This window comes from Diceros bicornis, chromosome 32 (assembly GCF_020826845.1).
Source record: "Diceros bicornis minor isolate mBicDic1 chromosome 32, mDicBic1.mat.cur, whole genome shotgun sequence".
Taxonomy (NCBI): domain Eukaryota; kingdom Metazoa; phylum Chordata; class Mammalia; order Perissodactyla; family Rhinocerotidae; genus Diceros; species Diceros bicornis.
The window spans coordinates 19,749,683-19,772,731 of record NC_080771.1 but is presented as its reverse complement, the minus strand read 5'-3'; the positions used below and the strand labels follow the sequence as shown (position 1 = coordinate 19,772,731).

Here is a 23,049-nt window from a genome sequence, read left to right as displayed (position 1 = left end):
CTCTAAAATGTGCCACTGCCTTCCCTGAGCAGAACTCAACAGGAAGAACATGATGTGCTCACACACGCGTAAGGGGCTAGTTGTAGAAGACTTTGCTAGTTTGGAATTGTATCGGATAACTCAAATAGTGGGTGACAGCCACGCTGAACTCCATCCCAGAGCTCCAGTTCTGACTGGGGTACTGAAAGCCATTGGTCATTGCAGAAAAGGGACATGAGCATAAGAGCTCTTTCCCAGAGCACTGGTTCTGATGGAAGTTACAGGACTGCCTTTGTTTGCTGGGCTGCCTGCTGGCTTACTCCAAACAATTCTCAGATATAGAAAGGACCATTACCTTACCTTCTGGAATGCACACACTTAACAGTCTGTGATCAGCAGCAACTACTGCGTGAGTTCCCTCTCACTCTCATTATAATTAATAACCACAGCTAACACTTACTAAGCACTCACTACGTGCCACATACTGCAAAGACATTTACATGCATTATTTCATTTACCCTTCCGTATAATGCCAGAGGGAGGTAGTACTACGTGTCTTATTTTATAGATGAGGAAACTAAGTTCTCAGCGAGGTTAAGTAACTTACCTAAGGTCACACAGTTAACAACTAGCAAAGCCAGAATTCCAACCCAGGTCTGTCTAATTCAAAGCCCATCTCCTTTTTTTTTTTTTTTCAATTTTATTTATTTATTTATTTATTTTCCCCCAAAGCCCCAGTAGATAGTTGCATGTCATAGCTGCACCTCCTTCTAGTTGCTGTATGTGGGACGCGGCCTCAGCATGGCCAGAGAAGCGGCGCGTCGGTGCGTGCCCGGGATCCGAACCCGGGCCGCCAGCAGCGGAGTGCACACACTTAACCGCTAAGCCACGGGGCTGGCCCACAAAGCCCATCTCCTTAACCACAGTGCTCTCCTGCTTTCGTTAATTTAGAAAGCAGTACATCTTACCTACACTTCATGAGATTTACAACCTCAGGGTTCATAGGAGAGTCCCTGGAAAGAGAGCCTCATGAATAAACTCTAAAAAGCAGGCTCCCACGCACAGGTTATCTGGGATCTGAACACAGTGGGTACACACGAGTCCCAGGCCAGCCCTCAGACGCCACAAATAGAGAAGGAAACCAGACACTCTTAACCCAGGAAGTGAAGGTAGTGAACTAGGAGGCACAGGGTGGTCACCTTCAAGGTCACTAGGCCTCACAGCCCACAGAAGAGGTGAAGGCAGTCCCAAAAAGGGAAGAACTTACACAAGCCTGGCCACAGCAAGGGCTCGCTCTGCGTCTGAAGTCCCCTGGGAACACAAGCGGCTGCATCAACCACTGCCCTGACACAGGTACACATGCACAGACAAACACATCTTTACACACTATGTACACACACATGCCAGCAAGTGGAGTCTGGCTGGTATTCTCTTAAATAGCCAGCCTACTGGACTAGCTCACTGTCGGAAGCAAAAAGTGGACCTGGTGGGCCTAGAAAATGTCATCAATGCTAAGATTCCTTTCAAACATACAAAAAAGTGTAAACAAATTTTATAGTGAACTTTCATATATCCACCATTTAGATTCTACAATTAATATTTTGTTATACTTGCTCTATCATATGTCTACCCATTGTTATCAATTTTTTAAAAACCTAATTTATATGGTGACTGACAAACAATATTGTACAACAAAAATTTCACAATAAAGGAAAGAAAAACAAAAAACCTAAACATCACTCATAAACTATTTCGGAAAAAGCACCAAGAAATGACCAAAGTGAGAGAAGAGAGTTACAGAGTCATTACAATCCTAACATAAATCTTAACCACTTTAGAGGAAACCTAATTTCTTTCTCTAGGAAATATATGCAGACTACACAAAAATAAAGACTATGATCTGAATAACCAATGCTAGGGATTAAAAATGTATAAGTCATGCCAAACAGACAATTCCTGTAATTACGGAAATTAAATTTGAGCATGGAGGCATGTAACAGATTGCTATAGCTTGATATCCATAAACTGTTTCCAACAATGTAATCACTCATGAGCAGATCTTCGGAAAATATTAAAGCAGAGTCTTCAGGAAGCCATCATTGTGCAATGGACCCCAGGCCATTTAACACTGGCCTGGCACAGGACATGAGATTGAAAATCCAGGGAATGGGTACGCCTTGGGAGGGCACTCAGCCCTGGGATCTCATACCATCTGGAAGATAACCCTGCTCTGTTCTCTTTCGCAGGTGCGGAAGACTACTCGGTCATCAGGGGCGACAAAGTCCACTGTGCTGAGCACGTCTGCAAGAAAATACAAACACATGGGGTCACCCAATGAAGAAGCAAGTTCAACCTAGCCTAATTGCTGCAAGAAAACACAGCAAAAATATTACCTTGAAGGGCAAAAAGAGACGCTTGAGGTATACCACTCTTAAAAGAAATCAGTGTGCACATGGGAGGCTTCTGAGGTGCTGATGATGGTCTGTTTCCTAACCTGGCGATGGTTAGTTACATGGTTGTTCACTTTACAGTTATTTGTTAAACTGCAGGCTTGCGTTTTATGCATTTTCCCTGTATGGTGTGTATACATTTCTCAATTTTTAAAATGTTGGGAAAAAACGTACATACAAGGAATCATACCTGTGTTTCAGATTTTGCCCAAATTTTCCCAGATGTCACTCTCAAGTTCAGCAAAGTTGCAGTTTCTTAATTACTCATCATGCACCAGGTCTCGTGAGCAGAGATTTACTACATTACAGTCAATCCTCATTACCTGCAGTTGTGTATTTGCAAATTTGCCCGCTCACTAAAATTTATTTGTAACCCCAAAATCAATACTGGTGACATTTTCGTGGTCATTCACAGACATGCACAGAATTGCAAAAAATTTCTGTTACTCGATGCACATGTTCCCAGCTGAGGTCAAACAAAGCAACGCTCTGCCTTCTGGTTTCAGCTCTCATACCGTAAACCAGTGTCCTTATGGTAGTATATTTAATGCCACATTTTTCGCATTTTTGTGCTTTCTCTTGGTGATCTCACTGTTTAAAATGGCCCCCGGCCGGCCCGGTGGCGCAAGTGGTTAAGTGCGCGCGCTCCGCTCCGGCGGCCCGCGGTTCGCTGGTTCGGATCCCAGGCACATACCGACGCACCACTTGGCAAGCCATGCTGTGGCAGCGTCCCATATAAAGTGGAGGAAGATGGGCACAGATGTGAGCCCAGGGCCAGTCTTCCTCAGCAAAAAAAGAGGAAAATTGGCAGATGTTAGCACAGGGCTGATCTTCCTCACAAAAAAAAAAATAAATAAATAAATAAAATTAAAAAAAAAAAAGGAAAATAATAAAATGGCCCCAAGCATAGTGCTGTAGTGCTATCTAGTGTTCCTAAGCACAAGAAGGCTGTAATATGCCTTATGGAGAAAATACATGTATTAGACAAGCTTTGGTCAGACATGAAATGATAGTGCTATTGGCTGTGAGTTCAATGTTAATGGATCGACAGAATGTATTAAATTACATGTCTTTAAACAGAAACACACATAAAACAAGGTTATATACTGATCTGTTAATGAAAATGTTGTGACTAGGGGCTTGCAGGAACCCAATCCTGTATTTCCACCAGGAGAAATGGTTCAGTATTTGTTAATTTGATGTTCACAGCAAGTTTACAGAACATAACTACTGCAAATAACAAGAATCTCATGTGCTCTTCATAATGAAGCTCTATAATAGGTACTACCATTTTTAGCTTTGAAAGATAACTATCACATGAAAGAGATCCAACATGGCAGATGGGAGAATATGCCTACCTCATGCATTTCTTTTGAGAAATAAATGAGATCTTTAATGCAAGTAAAGCATTTCCATAAATAGAAGCTGTTATTATCATCCCAGCACCGAACAGATTAGAAGATTAAAAAGGTGGGGTAAAGGCAGTGACATGTTGGGAGAGATAATCAAAATGATCACCAACAGCAGAGACAGCTCATGACTGGCAGTAAGATGTCTGAGAGAAGAACCACAAAAACTCAGTGTATTTATACCACAGGTTTATTTATAACAGCAAAATACTGAAACTCCCGTTAAAGCACTGGTGAAATCAATTCTGACGCAGTCATCTCTAAGTACTGACATGGGAAAATGTCCGAGTGGAAAGGTAAGTGACAAAATGTGTAGCTTGATCCCAAGGGGGCAGGAAGGGAGATATATAAATACTTCATATTTTTATACACACACTTCACTAAATGTGTAAAAAAAATATACATCATTCCTCTTTGTGATTATCTCTTCAAGTATGGGATTATGGGGGATTTCATTTTCTAGGTTATATAGGTCTGTAATATTGAATTTTTCAAAACAAAGAAGAAAATATAAGTCTAAAACAATTGAAGACAAAATTGAGTTACACTTTCTATGGGGCCGGCCCCATGGCGTAGCTGTTAAGTACGCACGCTCTGTTGCTGGTGGCCCGGGCTCGGATCCCAGGCGCACACACATGCACAGCTTGTCAGGCCATGCTGTGGCAGCGTCCTATATAAAGTGGAGGAAGATAGGCACGGATGTTAGCCCAGGGCCAGTCTTCCTCAGCAAAAAAAAAAAAAAAAAAAAAAGGAGGATTGGCATGGATGTTAGCTCAGGGCTGATCTTCCTCACAAAAAAAAAAATTGTGTTACACTAACTAGCAAACTTATATTGAGAGATTTTACAAATGTATATACATTTCAAAAACCTCAAACACCACCACAACTCTAATCAAAGCAGAATCAGCCTCATCAATAAAGTATAAGCAAAACCACAATTCAGCATAACCACTCCCATCTGCAAAGTACTTACGTGCACCTTATCTTATTTGATCCTCACTCCAACCCTATGATTGAAGTAAAGCAGGGATTATGATTTTCATTTTATGGCTAAAGAAACTGAGGCAGAGAGGTCATGTGACTTGCCCAAGGTTCACACAGCTAGGGAGTGGCACAGCCAGGACCAGTGCTGGCGCCATCCCGACCCCAAGACTTCTAGGGTCCCTCCTGTACTATGAAACCTGGCAATGTCTATGCCAGCAAGCCTGTGGGTGGAAGGCATTCTTAGCCTGTTTCACATCTGGAAAGCAGTGACTGTTCTCAAGGGAGCATGTGATCCACAAAATCACACAGCCAGGCAAGGAGCACCCTGGAAGGACACTGTCACCCTGGGCAAGGGCATTGGTAGTGCTTGGGCATGACTAGGCACACACACAATCCTGGGACCACAGCTGCACTCACCATTGACAACTCTCTTACACTGAAGCATCTTGAGGTCGATCAGCTCCTATGGAGGAATCAGAGGACACTCATCAGTCCTGGACTTGTAGGCCCTAGTCATGGAGGAAGGACTTTCATCGCACACCTAAAGGTGACACTTGGCCTGTCACCCTACTATCAAAAACAAATAATGGCTTTTGGGACATGTAGTGCTGTACTCCCCACCCAAGCATGGCAAGCAGGGTCCTGAGTGACCCACCCTCAATCAGCCGCTCTTCCCAGGGACCTTGGAGATGTTTGGGGTCTAGAAAGGGTGAGGCACTCAGGGAGCCAGAGAGAAGACAACAGCCTAGGATGTGGACACCTGGACACTTTCCTCACCTACTAGTCTCAGCTCCCGTCCATCCCCTCAAAGAACCACACACCTCATCCCATGCAAATGACAGACAGGGAGGGGCTCCCAGGAAATGTCCAAGGACAAAAGTGTGCCCAGTGAACAGAAGCACAGGGAGGAACATTCGAGATCGACACAGGAAAGGAAAGTCTAAAACCCCTAACCGACATGGGTTACACTGTGAGGAAACGAAAGGGGTGAGCTCCTCAGCTCTGGAGATATTCAAACAGACTCAGGAAAGAAAGGAAAAGGGCGTTTCTTCAAAATCAGGATCATAAAAGTGAAGGGAAAGCTCATGTCTCCTGAAGGATTGAGATTCTCTACCTTTTGGTGGGAGACAAAACTGTTCTGCTTTGTTCAGTGATCATTTCAACAGATGTGGAATACAAATCAGAAGAGCCAGGCACCTGTCACACTGCCAGAAGCTCACGCCCAGAGGTTTTGGGGCTCCAGAAGAAGACAGGAAGAAACTCTCACTGCTGGTACTCATCCCCACACTCACTCAGGAGTCAGGTCTTGAGCCTCTGTGACCCTGAACTCGGGCACCTCCCTTTCTGACTCCCACCTTTGGACAACACGTACTCCCTCCCACCCATTTCACCTTGCAGCACCCTAGTGCCCCTGCCCTGCCGTAGACACTGCCATGCCAATCTCCAGCCATGGGCATCCTCTTGCCAGGCTTCTCAGCTCTCCTTCCCTTAAAGCTGCAAACCAGCATCACTATCCATACCTGGCTGCCAGGCAAACCTCCCAATGCCCATACCCCAGAGGAACAGGACCAAAATGTCTTCACTTTCTTTCCACAGGTCCCTAACTCACTCCTCCACCCTCATTTCCAACAGAAGCCTGGCTTCCTCCATCCTGTAAAACAAGTCTCTCAGGCAAAACCCCTCGGCTTCCCTCCCTTCCATCAACTTCTCCCCCCTCCTTGCCGTATCTCAGAAGAAGGCAGGTCCCACCACCTCAAGAATCCTGTCCCAAGTGTCCAGCCCAGTGGCGTAGTGGTTAAGTTCACGCACTCCGCTTCAGTGGCCCGGGGTCCGCAGGTTTGGATCCCAGGAGCGGACTTACACACCGCTTGTCAAGCCATGCTGTGACAGGTGTCCCATATAAAGTAGAGGAAGATGGGCACGGATGTTACCCCAGGGCCAACCTTCCTCAGCAAAAAGAGGAGGATTGGCAACAGATGTTAGCTCAGGGCTAATCTTCCTCACCAAAAAAAAAAAAACCTGTCTCTTTAACCTAGTGATTCCAATTCTATAATAAATTAAAGAAATAAAAATAAAAATAAAAAAAAAGAATCCTGTCCCCTCCAAGTCCTGGCCCTACCCATCCCCCTAATCCCCCAAATCTTCAGGGCTTCCTCACGCCTAAATCCTTCCTCTTATGCTACAACATGCAAGTTGCCTAAAAACAACTCCCTTCACCCAGCTTCCTTCACCTCCAGCTACCCACCTGTACTCTTTTCCTCCCTTCACCTCTCAGATTCCTGCAGGAAATCAGCAGCCCTATCAGCAGCCCTATTTCTACTTCCTCATTTGTTGCTCACCCTCAATCCCTTAACCCTACAAGTGTTCATGTCTAGGTGCCACAGCTGTCCTCCAATCACCTAATTTTCAAATCAAATTCCTTCTTGGTCTTTTTTGCAATTGGATTTCCCTGCATCATCTGACATAGTTAACAAAACTGACTTTTGCCTTCCCTGACACTATTCTTGTTTTTTTCTTGGTGAGAAAGATTGGCCCTGAGCTAACATCTGTTGCCAATCCTCCTATTTTTGCTTGAGGAAGACTGTCCCTGAGCTAACACCTGTGCCAATATTCCTCTATTTTGAATATGGGATGCCACCACAGCATGGCTGACAAGTGGTTTGTATGTTCACACCTGGAATCTGAAATTGTGAACCCCAGGCTGCCAAAGCAGAGTGCATGAACTTAACCTCTACGCCACGGGGCTGGCCCCCTACACTCTTCTCAACCTGCCTATTTCTCTCACTCTTTTACTTTTTTATCATTAATTGCTGTCCCCCCACCCCAACACACACACACACACACACACACACACACACACACACACACACACACCCAGTATATAAAGGTATATTCTTCCCAAATCCCTCTTAGGCCCTCCCTTCTCTTTATACCAGTGGCTTCCTTTTTAATTAAACTTTTTATTTTGAGATAATTGGAGGTCCACATGTATTTATAAGAATGTGAGATCTGGGCCAGCCCCGTGGCTTAGCGGTTGAGTGCGCGTGCTCCACTGCTGGCAGCCTGGGTTTGAATCCCGGGCACACACCGACGCACCACTTCTCCGGCCGTGCTGGGGCCGCGTCCCACATACAGCAACTAGAAGGATGTGCAGCTATAACATACAACTATCTACTGGAACTTTGGGGGAAAAAAATAAATAAATAAAATTATTGAAAAAAAAAAAAAAGAATGTGAGATCCAATATACTCTTTGCCTCATTTCCTCCAAAGGTAACATCCTACAAAATTATAGTACAATATCACAAGCAGGATACTGACACTGATAAAGGTAAGACACAGAATAGTCCCATCACCACAAGGATTCCTTGTGTTGCCCTTTTATAGCCACAGTCTCCCTCCACTACCAGTCACTTTTAAAGACAGAAATATCAGGGCCGGCCCGGTGGCGCAAGCGGTTAAGTGCGCGCGCTCCGCTGCGGCGGCCCGGGGTTCTCTGGTTCGGATCCCAGGCGCGCACCGACGCACTGCTTGACAAGCCATGCTGTGGCGGCGTCCCATATAAGGTGGAGGAAGATGGGCACAGATGTTAGCCCAGGGCCGTCTTCCTCAGCAAAAAAAAAAAAAAAGAGGAGGATTGGCGGATGTTAGCACAGGGCTGATCTCCTCACAAAAAAAATAAATAAAGACAGAAATATCAGAAGCGCTTGGGTAGCTTCTTAACCTTCTTACCCTCACTTGGGGGACATATCAGCATTAGGGGTTGTGGGGAGCTCCCCACATAACTCTGATATATGCCCAATTGAGAATCACTGCTCACACTTTCTCACTATCCAGTATCAGCTACTCCTGTAATTCTATTTTTCCTGGGGTATGATTTCTAAACCTGGGTCTGAAGTCCTAATATTCTCCAGAGCAGCCGGCAAGTAGCTAGTCCACTAGCTACTGCCACCAGAAAATTCTATGGTTCCCAAAACCAACCACATCCAGCTTCCCTGGCCTGAATCTGGTCCTCTTCCTCCTCTTCCTAACCTTGAGTTCATTCATTCACGGCCTGAATGTGTATTAATTCCTATAGGGGCCAGGACGGTGACCTGATACCATGCTCATCTATCCAGCTGGCCCAGGTATCCCGCAATGCCTCCGCACTGCCCAGCTCCCGGCCCTCAGCAGGGCTCTCAGAACTCCTAAGTGTCATGCACATTTGTCTCCTGCTGCCCTCAGTGAGCACCTGTGAAGTGCCCATTCCCCACCACCAAGTCCTGACCACTCCCACCCACAGATGGGGAGGCTGCACAGGAGGAAAAGCCCTCTGGGAAAATCAGGGGCCCCTTACCTCACAGTACACAATGTCCGCTCCATAGTCCAGGGCCAGCAGCCGCATTGGGAGAGTCCCTACCCGAACCATAGGGGCTAAGATGAGTTTGTTGTGGTAGCACAGTGAGAGGCTGTTCACCATCATTCCTCCTCTGCTATAGCCTAAGGAAACGGAAAACAAGAGACAGAAATTCAAATGAAGAAAATCTCTGTCATCCAGGGCAGGCTTTCCTTCTTCCTTCCAACACAAAGTACTTTGTTTTCCTTTTCTCTGATTATGAAAATAACGCATGCTCATTCACTCATCCAACAAATATTTATTAAGTGCCAGTCACTGTCCTAGTCTCTTGGGACATATTAGAGAACAAAACAGACAAACATTCCTGCTCTGGCAGAAATTTCATTCTAGTGGGGGAACACAGGCAAAAAACAATAAGTATAACAAATAAATTAAATTATATAGTATGTCAGAAAATTGGAAGTGCTATAGAGTAAAAAAGAACAGGGAGTAAGGAGATTAAAAACACTGGGGATGAATTAAAATTCTTTTCCAGTTTTATTGAGATACAATTGGTATATAACATTGGATTAGTTTAACGTGTACAACATAATGATGTGATATACGTATATATTGTAAAATGATTACCACAATAAGTTTAGTTAACATCTATCACCTCACATAATTATATTTTTTTCTTATGATGAGAATTTTTAACATCTACTCTCTTAGCAACTTTCAAATATACAATATGGTATCGTTAACTATAGTCATCATGCTGTACATTACATCCCCAGAACGTACTTATCTTATACCTAGAATTTTGTACCTTTTGACCACCTTCACCATTTCCCCCACCCCTACAGATTAAAATTTTAAATAGAGAAGCCAAGATAGGCTTCAATGAGAAGATAACATTTGAGCAAAGATTTGAGTTAGCCAAGTTGGTATCTAGTAGAAGAGTATATGGCAGAGAAAACAGCCAGTGCAAAGGCCCTCGGGCAGGAGCTTGCCTGGCACGTTAGAGGAAGAGCAAGGAGGCCAATGTGGTTGGAGCACAGAAAGAAGAGAGAGTAACCTAAGTCAAATACATGATGTGACAGCAGTAAGCAGACAGGACACAGTGGTCAGATCCTGCATGGCCTTGTAGGACACTCTACAGACTTTGTTAGCTCTTTATAAAATAGGAGCCAGTAAAGGGTTTTAAGTAGAGAAGTGACATGACTGATCACATTTTCCCATGATCACGGAGACTGCTGTATGAAGAGCAGGGTAGACGCCGGGAGACCAGTTAGAAGATTCTTCAGTAACCAACGTGAGAGACGATGGTGGCTCAGGCCAGGGAGCTAGCAGTGGAACTGGTGAGAAGTGGTCATATTCTAAAAATATTTTGAAGGTAGAGTCAAAGGGAACAAAAAGAAGAAAATCAAAATCCTGTCCCAGAGATAAGTATTAATATTAATTCATTTATTCTAAGCAAATATGGTCACCTCTAAAAAGTCATGAAGCCAGCCAAGTATGCTGTGCTCAGAGTTACTAATACTGTCTCCACTTTCTTTTTACTCCTCAGCCTGCTCTGGCCTGGCCTCCACCTCTGCCTTCACCACTCTACCAAAACTGCTCTGATTAAACTCACCAATTACCTCAAAGTTGCTGAATCTACTAGACACTGACCTGCCCTCAATCTGGTTTTGCTAACAGCACGTGACATGGTTGAGCCTCGCCTTTTCCTTCATCTCTCATCCCTGGGCTTCCCCAACCCCACACTCGCCTGGTTTTTCTCCCACCTCTCTGACCCTGCTTTTCAGTCTCCTTTGCTGGTTTCACCTCCTCCACTCACATGTTGAAGTTCCTCCTTAGTCTTGGGCCCTCTTCCCTTCTAATTCCACACATTCTCCCTTGCAAATTCATTCACTCTCATGGCTTAAAATATTAGCGATATGCTGTTGATATCCAAAGGTATCTCAACCTCGCACCAACTGCTCAATACGCATCCCCACTTGGATGTCTTAAGGGCATCTTATACTAAGTATGTACAAAACAAAGTCTTGATCTTCCCTCCTCAGCCTCCTCCTCTGTCTTCATTTATTCATTCAACAGACTTTTATTGAGCCCCTATGATATGCCAAGCACTGGCTGTCACTAGAGATAAAATGAGTGGGGGAAAAAAGGTACAATAGAAGAGAGGGTTACATAAGGGAACTTATAAATATATGTGAAATTACATATGTGTATACAGTGCTATGAGGAGCTGTTATATGAGGCTATGGGAGCCCAGGTCAGCAGGGAAAGGACTGAGGGGGTTGAGGAGGGCTTCCCTTAAGAAATGATCTCTGATTCAAGGTCTAACGGGAGAGAAGGTGTTAACCAGGCCAATACGTGGGGAGAACATTTTTCCCATTTCAGTAAGGACCACCTCCATTTACCCAATTACTCATCCTCAACCCACATTCCCCATATCCAATCCATCACTAACTCCTGTCGAAATAACCTTCAAAATATAACTCTAATGCATCTGCTTTGCTCCATCTCCATTGCCACCACTGTGTACCAAGCCAACCTCCTTATGGGTCTCCCCAAATCTACTCTTGCTCCCCTCCTATCCATTCTCTTCACAATAGCCAGCATGGCATCTTAAAAAGGCAACTCTGATAATATCACTTCCCTCCTTCAATGGCTTCCCACTGAGTTTAAGATAAATCCCAAACTCTTCTAACAGACCATAAAGCCCTGTATGTCCTGTTCCAGCCTCACCTTGAGCCTTTCTCCCCGACACTGCCTCTGCTCTGGCCTCCCTGGCCTTCTTTCAAAATCTCCCACACCGAGCTCTCTGCTGCCCTGGGGCCTGCACACTGCAGTTCTGTCTGCCTGGAACCCTCTGTCTGACTCTCTCACATACACCTACACTAAGGTCTTCTTGACCTTGAATGCCCCCCTTTTGGAGACACTTCCCTACCAGACAATCTACTTCAGGTCCCCGGTCACATGCTCTCACAACACCTTGTGCTTCCCCATAGCTCAGTTACAATCCATGTGTCCACACTTATTCGTGTGGTCTCTGGTTTAACCCCCAGCTCCTCCTCTAGAGCACCGGCACAACAGGCTCCACAAGGACAGAAGCGTGGCTGCTTAGTTCACTGACAGGTTTCTAGCGCTGAGCCTAGTACCCAGCCCTTAAGCTCCATAAGGTGTGACTGGACACTCACCTCTGTGGTGGCCAAAAGGACATCCTCTTGTAGGGTGGTTGGTCTGGGAACTCCTTCTGGCACACTGCTAGCATTGCCTAACAGGCCCTGCCTCCAAGACAGCTCCTTTCAGAGAAGCTAGGCAGCCCCCAGCCTTTCCCAGTTACTGTCACAACCTTTCACCCACGCTGAGGTCACACCCAGATCACCACTTTAGTCGCACACTCTCAGGCAATCTCTTGTACCATTCCTTTAAGGGCTGGTCTCCTCTATGACAGTTTGATTACTCCCAATTCTCTTTTCAGACAGTAACCTTAACTTTGGTTGCATGGACACAATATCCTGTTAATTATAATGCTTTCAGATTAAACATAACACTATTCAGGGAAAGCAATGAATGGAAAAACGTTACCAATCTCTTCCATGTCAATTTTCCCAAAGACTATGACCTTGCTTACAAAGTGATTTCTTTAAAATACAAATTCAGAGTTAAAATGAAAGTCAATTAGGATTACACATTTAGAGAATTATCCTATTTCCCACTAAAAATGTGTGTGAGAAAATCTAGGGGCCACCCCCGTGGCTTAGCGGTTAAGTGCGCGCGCTCCACTACTGGTGGCCCAGGTTTGGTTCCCGGGCGCGCACCGACGCACTGCTTCTCCGGCCATGCTGAGGCCGTGTCCCACATACAGCAACTAGAAGGATATGCAACTATGACATACAACTATCTACTGGGGCTTTGGGGAGGGGGAAGGAGGAGGATTGGCAATAGATGTTAGCTCAGAGCTGGTCTTCCTTAGCAAAAAGAGGATTAGCATGGATGTTAGCTCAGGGCTGATCTTCCTCACAAAAAAAAAAAAAACTAAAATGATCCATTATGTTTGTAAGAGAAAGAGGCAATACAACATATCATTGTTAAGATTCTGAACCCTAGGATCAGACAAACCTGCATTGGAATTCCAACTCTGCCCCTGGGCAGATTGATTAACCCAGACTAGTCGAGGCTCAGCTTCTCCCTCTGGAATGTGAGGGTCCCATACAATCTATCTCAGGTGGGATACTGAGAGGAGTAAATGCCATGATGCACAACAGTTCTCGGCATGCTGGAAGGGCTTAATGTTAACTGCTCTCATTATCAGGCTTTTACACTTTCAACACACTCTAAGTCTATTGTTATAGCAACAAACATCTACTAACTCTTTTAGGATCAAGGCAGTGTGTAAGGCGCTGAAGGTAAAGAAATGGAAAGAACTAAGCTATTGACTTTAAGGAGCTTCTCAGCTCTGCCACTGACATCATCTATCAACTGAACCAAAGGCCCAGCCTCCAAACCAGTCTCTCTGCTTCCAGGCCTATCATGTTGAAGGGGAGGAAGAGTATCCTCTACCCACTCTGGGTCCTTTCGGGCTGGGCTACAAATTAAATTCAATAAGAGACTGAATAGCAGGAGAAAATCAAACAAAGCTTTATAACATGTATACATGGGAGAGACCCAGGGAAACTGAGTAAATGTTTGGTAAACAGAACTTTGATAAGAATGGGCTTAGCAAGGACCCTCCCGGTCTATCAACATCCAGAGTTATCTATGGTGATGGCCTGTCCTGGGGACAGGCCTTTTACCTTAAATTCTTTTAGGCAGTTAGTAGGGGGGAAGGTCAAAGTTTCTTTCTGAGTCTTCTGAGCCTTTACTGTCTTCAGCTCGAAATGATCCACGTACCAGAGTGGCACATCTTGGAGAGGCCTGCCCTGAACCCCATCCATTTCCAATCTATGCTCCTTCCAGCAGCCAGAGAGGTCTTTCTAAAGAGAAATCAGGATATGATATTCTCATTCTTTAAGGCCTTCCCCATTGCCCTTAGAATTAAGTCCAAACTCTTTAACTCTTTAACTACCCCACACCAAGCCTCAACTGCTCTGAAGTATTGCTAGTTCCCCAAACTGGCCCACTCTCTATCAGTCTGGAGTCTCTGAACAGTTGCCCCTGCCTAGGAGCCACATCCCTATTCCTCCACCTGGCTGATTTCCACTAGCCTTTCAGAACCTCAGTACAGATGTCACCCCCTCCAGGAAGCCTTCCCTGACCCACCTCCCCCAAACACAACGTGATGGCTCCTCCTCTGAGATCATTCCTGTCCTGGCATGGAACATACTCTTATAATTACAAGAACAACTGTCAATCTGCCTCCCTCAACATAAAGTGAAGGCAGGCACTGTGCCTTGCTTATCACCAGATCCTCACCAATCTGGCATAAGGTAGATGCTTAATATTTGTTGTAAAAAGAAGGCCAAGTGGCAATGAAAGCTATGATACAGCTCATGCTTCAGCCAGAGAAGAGCTCTATCACAGAAAAACTGCATTTAAAGTGCCTTGCCATACCTCAAGTTTGGTTATAGAGCAAATGACGACCCCACTCCCTGGCTTACCCAGTAAAGGACGACAAGCCTTTTATGCAACTTGCATGGGAGCAGCACTTGAGTGAACAAGTCTCAGGTAAGGAAGCAGCAGGAGGTAAAGTTGGGGCCAGATTCTGGACTGTGATTAGGAGATAATCTGTAGGCAATGGGATCCATTGACGGCTTTTGAGTCAAGGGGTGACACAGCCATGGCTGTGCTTTAGTAAGATCACTCGGGCAACAGATGATGGACTGGAGAGTGAAAGACAGGAAGGACGTAGGGAGGTCTGTTAGACAGAGGGTGGAAGGGTCCAGGCATATAGTGAAAAGGGCTGAAAAGAGAATGGCCAGCACTCGCACAGCAGTCTTGATGCAGGTAGGAAAATGGAGGAATAGTGAAGGAATACTAATAGCCACTTGTTATTTTTGCAATGCATTGCAAATCCCAATGTGATTCTCAAACCTAGCTGTACATGAGAATCATCTGGAGAGGTTTTAAAAAAATACCAATGTCCAGGCCTTACCCCAAACCAATTAAATCAGAATGTAAACTCCACAAGGGCAGGAATTTTGTCTGTTTTGCTCACTGTCTGTTTGAATAGTGCCTGGCACATACATGGTGCTCAGAAAATATTTATTGAATGAATCAATGAATGAATGACCACACCATTATCACCTGAGATCCAAGGAACACTTCTTTTTAAAACTTAGAGAGTAACCAGGCAACATAAGTTACCATGGCAGCCCTGAGAAAAAAGACTATTAAGTTAGGCTTACATTCTTTTCCATAATAAGTAAACTTTTCTTATTTCTAAAGCACAATACTATAAAACGTGTATCTTGATAACAGCTACAGGTTGCTTAATGTCTGCTGTGAGCAGGAGGAAAAGAGAGGGGACTTAAGCAGTATCTGATGAACTGACAAGAAGAACTTAGGGGCCATGGGTAGAAACAGGCTCCAATCCCTACGACATTTTGAGGTAACCATATCGTAAGGGCTTGAGCATGAGAAAGCAGCCACTAACCAGCTACCCTGCCCCAAATATTTGGACAAAACCCAAATGCAAATACACACCTATGTATTGTTCTTGTCTGATAATTCCTTCAATGTATTCGTTCTGGCTTGGTGCAAAGAAATTCTTTGTTTTAGATCTGAAAAAATAGTGGCACATGTAAATGGATGAAACCTGTCGAATCAGACTTCCAAGGAGCTATTTAGCTAAGGAACAAGAAGTGCGGAGTGCTTAGAAAGAATCATAAAAGTAGTACAGAATCACAGAGTCTTTGAGCATCTTTTATATCAATTCCCCTCTATCATACCACCAATCAGTGGACATCCACCCTGCATATGAACTTTTCAGTGACAGAAAACTCAGCACTCTCAAGACAGATCTGGGCAATTCTAGTTGCTACAGCAGTTCTTTATATCAAATTCAGAATCTGACTCCCTGTCACCCATCTGTCCCAATTCTGCCTTCTGGAAGTGTACACCCCACAGCATATCTCCTCTCTTTTCCATCTGGCACATTCCCCAAATACATAAGGATAGTTTGTTTGTTTTTTGTTTTTTGGTGAGGAAGATTGGCCCTGAGCTAACATCTGTGCCAGTCTTCCTCTACTTTGTATATGGGATGCCGCCACAGCATGGCTTGTGAGCAGTGTGTAGGTCCATGTTCGGGATCCAAATCCACGAACCCTGGGCCACAGAAGCGGAATGTGCAAACTTAACCACTACGCCACTGGGCCGGGCCTAAAGGACAGTTTTGTTCTCCCTAACGTTCTCTTCTCCAGCATCACCCTTATGAAACACTCCACCCTGTGTTTATGACTTTCAGAGAACTTGAAGGTTCCTGATCACAAGGGCATGGCAAGCAATGGCATCAGTGTGCCTGCCACAGATTCTGGGAATGGGGCAGGGCCAGTGCAAGAGTGTGGCAAATGTGCCCACCTGAAGTGAGAGTCCATGTGGTAACCTCAGCCTCTCTTCAACCCTCATCCAATAACCAGGGTTTCTCAACAGCACACTACTGACATTTTGGGCCAGATAATTCTTTTTTGTGGAGGGCTGTCCTGTGCATTGTATGTGTTTAGCAGCATCCCTGGCCTCTACCCACTAGATACTAATAGCACCTCCCCAGATGTGACAACTAAAAATGTCTCCAGCCATTGTCAAATGTCCAGTGAGGAATAGTGGGGGCAAAATCACCCTCACTTGAGAACTACTGCTCTATCTGATGACTCTGTTCACCTATCACTACTCAAAACTCTCTCCTCTGCTGATTTAACAGGGAACTGTCCAGAAAGTCTATTCGTGTATCAAAATGGTATCTTAAATTTTTAAAGTATTTATCTTTTTAATGATATTTGATGAAACTAAAACACTTTCTCCAGATGTTAAGAACCTCCCAGGTGGTTAATCCACATTTAACTTACCGCACACTTGAGGCACTGGGGACTACAGAAAAGACCTGATACCCATTTTCTACATGTGTTCAAGAAGTACGACTAGTGTAGAGTGTTTTTTTTTTTACAAACTGAACATCTGAATTCAAGTACAATATTCTGCCTGACCAGGGCTACAAGAGACACAACACATACCTGATTGCTCGGTAGGGCAAAGGGACCCACCTCACTACTCACCAAGCAATTCCCAAGTATCTGACCGGGAAGCCAGCCAAAGTGAGCGGGCTGCAAGAGTGGTGGGTTCAGGATGAGAAGTTGGGAGAGGTGACAAGGGAATGGAGAGTGAATGTTGGCTGAAAAAGAAAGAAAAAAGTTTGAAGAAGAGATGACTCCGCTTGAAATAAAGCCTGAAGATCTTACTAATTCAGAGAGAAGGCCACGAGCTTGCCCTCTGCGCTCTCAGCTCTCTGGGAGGGGGGCCTTTGAGTCTGGAGCTCAGACATCTAGCTCCTGTCTCGGCCCCCAGGCCTGACCATTCATTCAGACTCTCAATGAACACTTATTACCAGAACTTTCGCGGGGACCACAACTGGGAAAACATCACCGCACCCTCATAGTTTACAAGGGGAGATCGGCCATCACATGAGCGGTGAGGGCGACAAGGAAGAATCCCAGGGATCCGACACCCAATCGCCAAAAGCCATCCACCATAAAGCCAGGGCACCATCGCCGCGTAACGCTGGACCCCGGTCCTGCCTCCACTGCGGCCCTGCCACAAGCCTGGCCGGGTCTGGACATCGCCATCCCCTATTCGCAAGTACAGACCTCGCCGCTGTTGACCTCTACAGATTCTCCCTCCTTCCTCATGGTTCGCCAATTCCGTAAGCCTTACTGAACCCCGCCAGCCACCGTCCGCGAGGCCTTGGCGCGCCCGTGACGTCACTGCCGTGCGCCTCTCCTGCACCAAAGGGATTATGGCTTGAGGACGGCCATTGCGGTTGCTGTCGCTCGCTTGGTTGCTTCTCGCGCCTCGACGAGACCTCGCGGTCCGCGGTGCCGACAAGCCCCTGCCTGTGGTGCGCATGCCGGAACAGCGGCAAAGCAGGCGGCGGAGCCCCCTACGGCCAGTGCTGGGGCGACTTGACCCGTCGCTCATCTCGGCGCGGGGCCGGTGTTGAACAAGCCGGCGCGCCTCACGCTGGGCCGTTGGGAGCGCGCGCCACTCGCTTCGCGTGGCTGGAAGAATCGGCGCGCCCGCCAGGACCACTTCTTCATCGAGCGCGCGCAACACGAGGCACCAGCGCTGCGGAACCTGTCATCTGAGGACAGCTTCGCCCATCTGGGTCTGGAGCCCCGCGTGCTGCGCGCACTACAGGAGGCTGCTCTCGAAGTCGTTCGGCCTACAACCGTGCAGTCGAGCATCATCCCCTCGCTACTCCGCGGCCGCCACATCTTTTGCGCTGGGGAAACCGGCAGTGGTAAGACTCTCAGCTACCTACTACCTCTGCTTCAACTGCTTTTGAGCCGGCCACGGGCGTGCACTCGCACCGTATCCCTGCTCCCCGAGGCCTGGTCCTTGTGCCTTCGCGAGAATTAGCCGAACAGGTCTGGGCCGTGGCCCAGCCCTTGGGCGGCTCCCTGACCTCCAAGTGCGGGAGCTAGGGGGAGGCCATGGCATGAGTAAGATCAAGCTGCAACTGTCCAACAACCTCCAGCAGATGTACTGGTGGCCACTCCGGGGGCTCTGTGGAAGGCGCTGAAAAGACAACTGATCAGCCTGGAGCAGCTCTCCTTCTTGGTGTTGCATGAGGCAGACACACTGCTGGATGAAAGCTTCCTGGAACTAGTGGACTGCATCTTGGAGAAGAGCCATATAGCAGAAGGCCCAGCTGACTTAAAAGACCCCTTCAATCCCAAAGCACAGTTATTGTCGGTGGGCGCCACATTTCCTGAAGGTGTAAGCCAGCTACTGAGTAAAGTTGCCAGCCCACACTCTGTAACCACTGTCACCAGCTCCAAGCTCCACTGTAATCATGCCTCATGTCAGGCAGACATTTATGAAGCTGAAGGGAGCAGAGAAGGTGACTGAGTTGGTGCAGATCCTCAAGCAGCATGACAGAGCATATAGGACTGGCCCCTCAGGAACTGTTCTAGTGTTCTGTAAGAGCTCCTGCACTGTGAACTGGCTAGGATATATTCTAGATGACCACAAAATCCAACACCTAAGGCTGCAGGGACAAATGCCAGCCTCAATGAGGGCAGGTATCTTCCAGCGCTTCCAGAAGGGCTCCTGAGACATACTTCTCTGCACAGACATAGCTTCTCGGGGCTTGGACAGCACCCATGTGGAGCTAGTTGTCAATTATGATTTCTCACTTACTCTGCAAGACCGCTTCCACAGAGCGGAAAGGGTGGGCTGTGTTTAGAGTGAGGTGCCAGGCACAGTCATTAGCTTTGTGACCCATCCCTGGGGTGTGAGCCTGGTTCAGAAGATTGAGCTGGCAGTTTGCCAGAGGAGAGGCCTTCCAGGACTAGGGTCCTCAGTGAGAGAGCCTTTGTCCCAGCAAACCTGAGCTGGTTTAAGTGTGATGCCAGGGCCGGCCCTGTGGCTTAGTGGTTAAGTGCGCGAGCTCTGCTGCTGGCAGCCCGGGTTCGGATCCCGGGCGCACACTGACGCACCGCTTCTCCGGCCATGCTGAGGCCGTGTCCCACATACAGCAACTAGAAGGATGTGCAGCTATGACATACAACTATCTACTGGGGCTTTGGGGGAAAAAAAGTAATAAATAAAATTACAAATGTGATGCCATAACAGGAATCTTTCCCTGTGTCCCCTGGTGAGTGAGCACACTTGTCAGTAGGATGTGCTAGGCTGCCCAGTCAACTCCCTAAAGGGCTGGTGAGCTGCTGTCTGGGTTCAGAAGGTAAGCTGCTGGCCAGCATTGGAGGGTGAGCTACTGAGCATGGCTTTCTCTAGTCTTTCACATGACTGGTGAAAAATAGATTTTGGCTTTGTGTTATGTCATGATTTCTGACAATAAATGATGTTTTTATGGGTCTCCCCTAATAATAGTTACCATTGGGGAAGAATTCATTGGATTCTGAGAAGATTCACACTGCAAACTACCACACCTAGGATAAAGGCTCTTTCAGTTGATGGTTTGGTCTGTAACCATTTAAATTTTATTTCCTGCCCTCAAAACATCCATTAAGCCCCCAGGAAAAGAGAAAGGTGATGTGACTAGCAGTAGAGAGAAATTTTCTTCACCAACAATGCCTATGGCATATTTGGGTGCTCTTGGTGAAATCTCTCTGAGAAGTACTGGCAGAAGACTAAAAGGCAGACTGACACAGAGCTATTGCTTGGTGTGCATTTCCAGGCTCTGCCTTCTTTTCTGTCCTTTCGTGGCAGAGGAAGAGGAGAGAGGATTAAATTGTTTTTACAAAACTGGCAAAATAAGGGTGTAGCATGCTGTCACTGTTTCCTAGGTTCCAGTCTCTGCAGCATTATATAAGCTTTGCTTAAAGTAATGAACAGTTGTGAGTCAAAATATAATACTCCACAAAACAACTTAAAAATACTTGCACACTGGCCCAGCCCCAGTGGCCCAGTGATTAAGTTCAGTGCACTCAGCTTCGGCGGCCTGGGTTCAGTTCCCAGGTGCAGAATTATACCACTCATCTATCAGTGGCCATGCTGTGATGGTGGCTCACATACAAAATAGAGGAAGGTTGGCAACAAATGTTAGCTCAGGGCGAATCTTCCTCAACAAAAAGAGGAAGATTGACAACAGATGTTGGCTCAGGGTTAATCTTCCTCAGCAAAAAAAAAAAAAACACTGAAAATGATAAGGTTGCAGAGAACAGAAATGGGCCCAGGGCAACCTTTGCCAAAAGAGAATATTGTGCTAAATGTACAATCATAGCTCTCTTTTCCATATGAAGAAACTGAGGCTCAGAGGGATAAAAGAACTTGCTCAAAATCACACCAGTAAAGAGGACAGAATCTGGTCTTGTCTGCACCCAGGGTTGTGTTCTTAACCACCAGGGTTTGGTTTCTCAAATGTGATTCATGCACAGAGTAACTATACATCTCTGTTTCCCTTGAATATTGTTTACATCTGTGCCTGGTGCAGTTCTTAATACTGCCCACTTTGGCTCTCAAAGGTGACCCAGTTTAGACAATAATTTGGTTACTATATCCCTGACCACTCTGGTGGAACTGCCCGGGAAGCTTGTTAAAAGTGCGGATTCCTGAGCCCCACTCCAGATCTGGATAAGTTTTCTGAAGGTTGGCCCAAGAATCCATGTAGAAGTATTTTTAAGTTGTTTTGTATACTCCCCAGGTGAGTCTCAAGCTCTCTTAAGTTGATAAACCATTTGTGTCTGCTATTCTGCCTTCCCCAGAGACCTATCCAGGGGCTGATAAGGTTTCCGTACCGCCACCGGATCAGAGGGACGCTCCCAGACAAGTCATCTCTCTGGAGCCTTGGAGAATCTGAGTGGTTCTTATGCTGGCCCACCTGCCAGGATGAACCTCCTCCAGAGCCCTCCCCCAAAGCAGTCTGCTCTAATTAGGCCTGACTTCATCTGTCCTATCATGCACCACACCGAACAGACAACTTAGGAATAGAGAGAAGGTGCTGTGGTTCTCAACCAGGGTTGGCCAACCTCTAAAATAGTAGCCCAGGCAATGTCTGTCTCCTGGGCACATCCTCTCTGCAGCAGCAAACAAGGAGTCCCATCTTTGTTTTTTCCAGGTCAGCCAGAGGGAGCCCACTCCTAGGGAAGGTCCTCTCTCATGGCTAGGAAGTTCTTAGCCACACTGTATCAAAGCCTGCCCGAAATATGGCTCCTTCCTGTGGGCCTGAGAAGGCTAAGAGCAGAGTTGTCTATTTCTTCCTCCTCGGAGTAGGACCAAATCGTCTTTCAGGAACACCTCCTCACAGAGTGGACTGTGTTTTTCACCCAGCTGCTGCTGAGCCCACACCTCTTCCTTTCATGGTGACAGGATGGTCATTATTTGCCCTTTTGGGGGAGAGAGGAGTGTAATGATTAGGTTGTCCTTTTGTATTATGTCATTTTGTCATGAATTTGTTTTGAATTTCATATTAAAATGGGCCCGTCATTCCTACTTTGTGAAGTCATTCAAGACCCTCATTTGCCTTAGACCACCTTTTTTTTTTTTTTACAGTTTTATTTATTTATTTATTTATTTATTTATTTTGTGAGGAAGATCAGCCCTGAGCTAACATCCATGCTAATCCTCCTCCTTTTGCTGAGGAAGACCAGCTCTGAGCTAACATCTATTGCCAATCCTCCTCCTTTTTTTCCCCAAAACCGCAGTAGATAGCTGTATGTCATAGTTGCACATCCTTATAGTTCTGTATGTGGGACGCGGCCTCAGCATGGCTGGAGAAGTGGTGCGGCGGTGCGCACCCGGGATCCGAACCCAGGCCGCCAGTAGCGGAGCGCACGCGCTTAACCGCTAAGCCACGGGGCCGGCCCTGCCTTAGACCACCTTTAACATCGCTCCCAATATCACTGGAATGTGATGAGCTTGTCTTCATATTCCTCTCGGCTATAAATCTGGACCCCTGACATGAAGCCCTACCATCGAGCAGAACACCACTCCACTACCTGTGTAACTTTGGGTAGAGGCCCCTTAACCTCTTGGTTTTCTAAGTCCTCGGTGGTAAAAAACGTGAGGGTTCTAGAAATTTACATTTGGGGCAGGACAAGGTCGAGAAGAGCTTGTCTTTGCTTTTATTCTTCCCAACTGGAGTGTCTTCTCTCCTCTCCATGAGTCCAAATCTCACATGTCCTTCAAGCCCACCAGCCAGGAGCCTTCTCTGATTTCCAGTCCACACAAATCTCTGCCTCTCCAACCGTTGAATACTTACGGTCAGTGCCATACAACTTAGCTGTCTC

At 46.3% G+C, this 23,049-nt stretch overlaps 1 protein-coding gene across 6 annotated transcripts in view; it reads right to left on the bottom strand.

Moving 5' to 3' along the window:
- Window positions 1-18,251, bottom strand: part of DUS2 (dihydrouridine synthase 2) — a 40,016-nt gene extending 21,765 nt beyond the window's left edge. For 2 of the 6 annotated variants that reach the window (XM_058528102.1, XM_058528106.1), the window contains exons 1-5: window positions 17,944-18,251; window positions 9,158-9,300; window positions 5,240-5,285; window positions 2,189-2,280; window positions 1,247-1,290 (exon numbers count right to left, since the gene is read on the bottom strand). In XM_058528102.1, the coding sequence (XP_058384085.1) occupies window positions 1,247-1,290; window positions 2,189-2,280; window positions 5,240-5,285; window positions 9,158-9,300; window positions 17,944-18,202 (584 nt within the window). In that variant the 5' untranslated portion in view covers window positions 18,203-18,251. Of the gene's footprint in view, window positions 1-1,246; window positions 1,291-2,188; window positions 2,281-5,239; window positions 5,286-9,157; window positions 9,301-13,941; window positions 14,122-15,790; window positions 15,869-17,355; window positions 17,419-17,943 lie in introns of those variants that run through there. The other 4 variants (XM_058528105.1, XM_058528101.1, XM_058528104.1 and 1 more) reach the window with 4 other exon arrangements.
- Window positions 18,252-23,049: the final 4,798 nt, after the last annotated feature.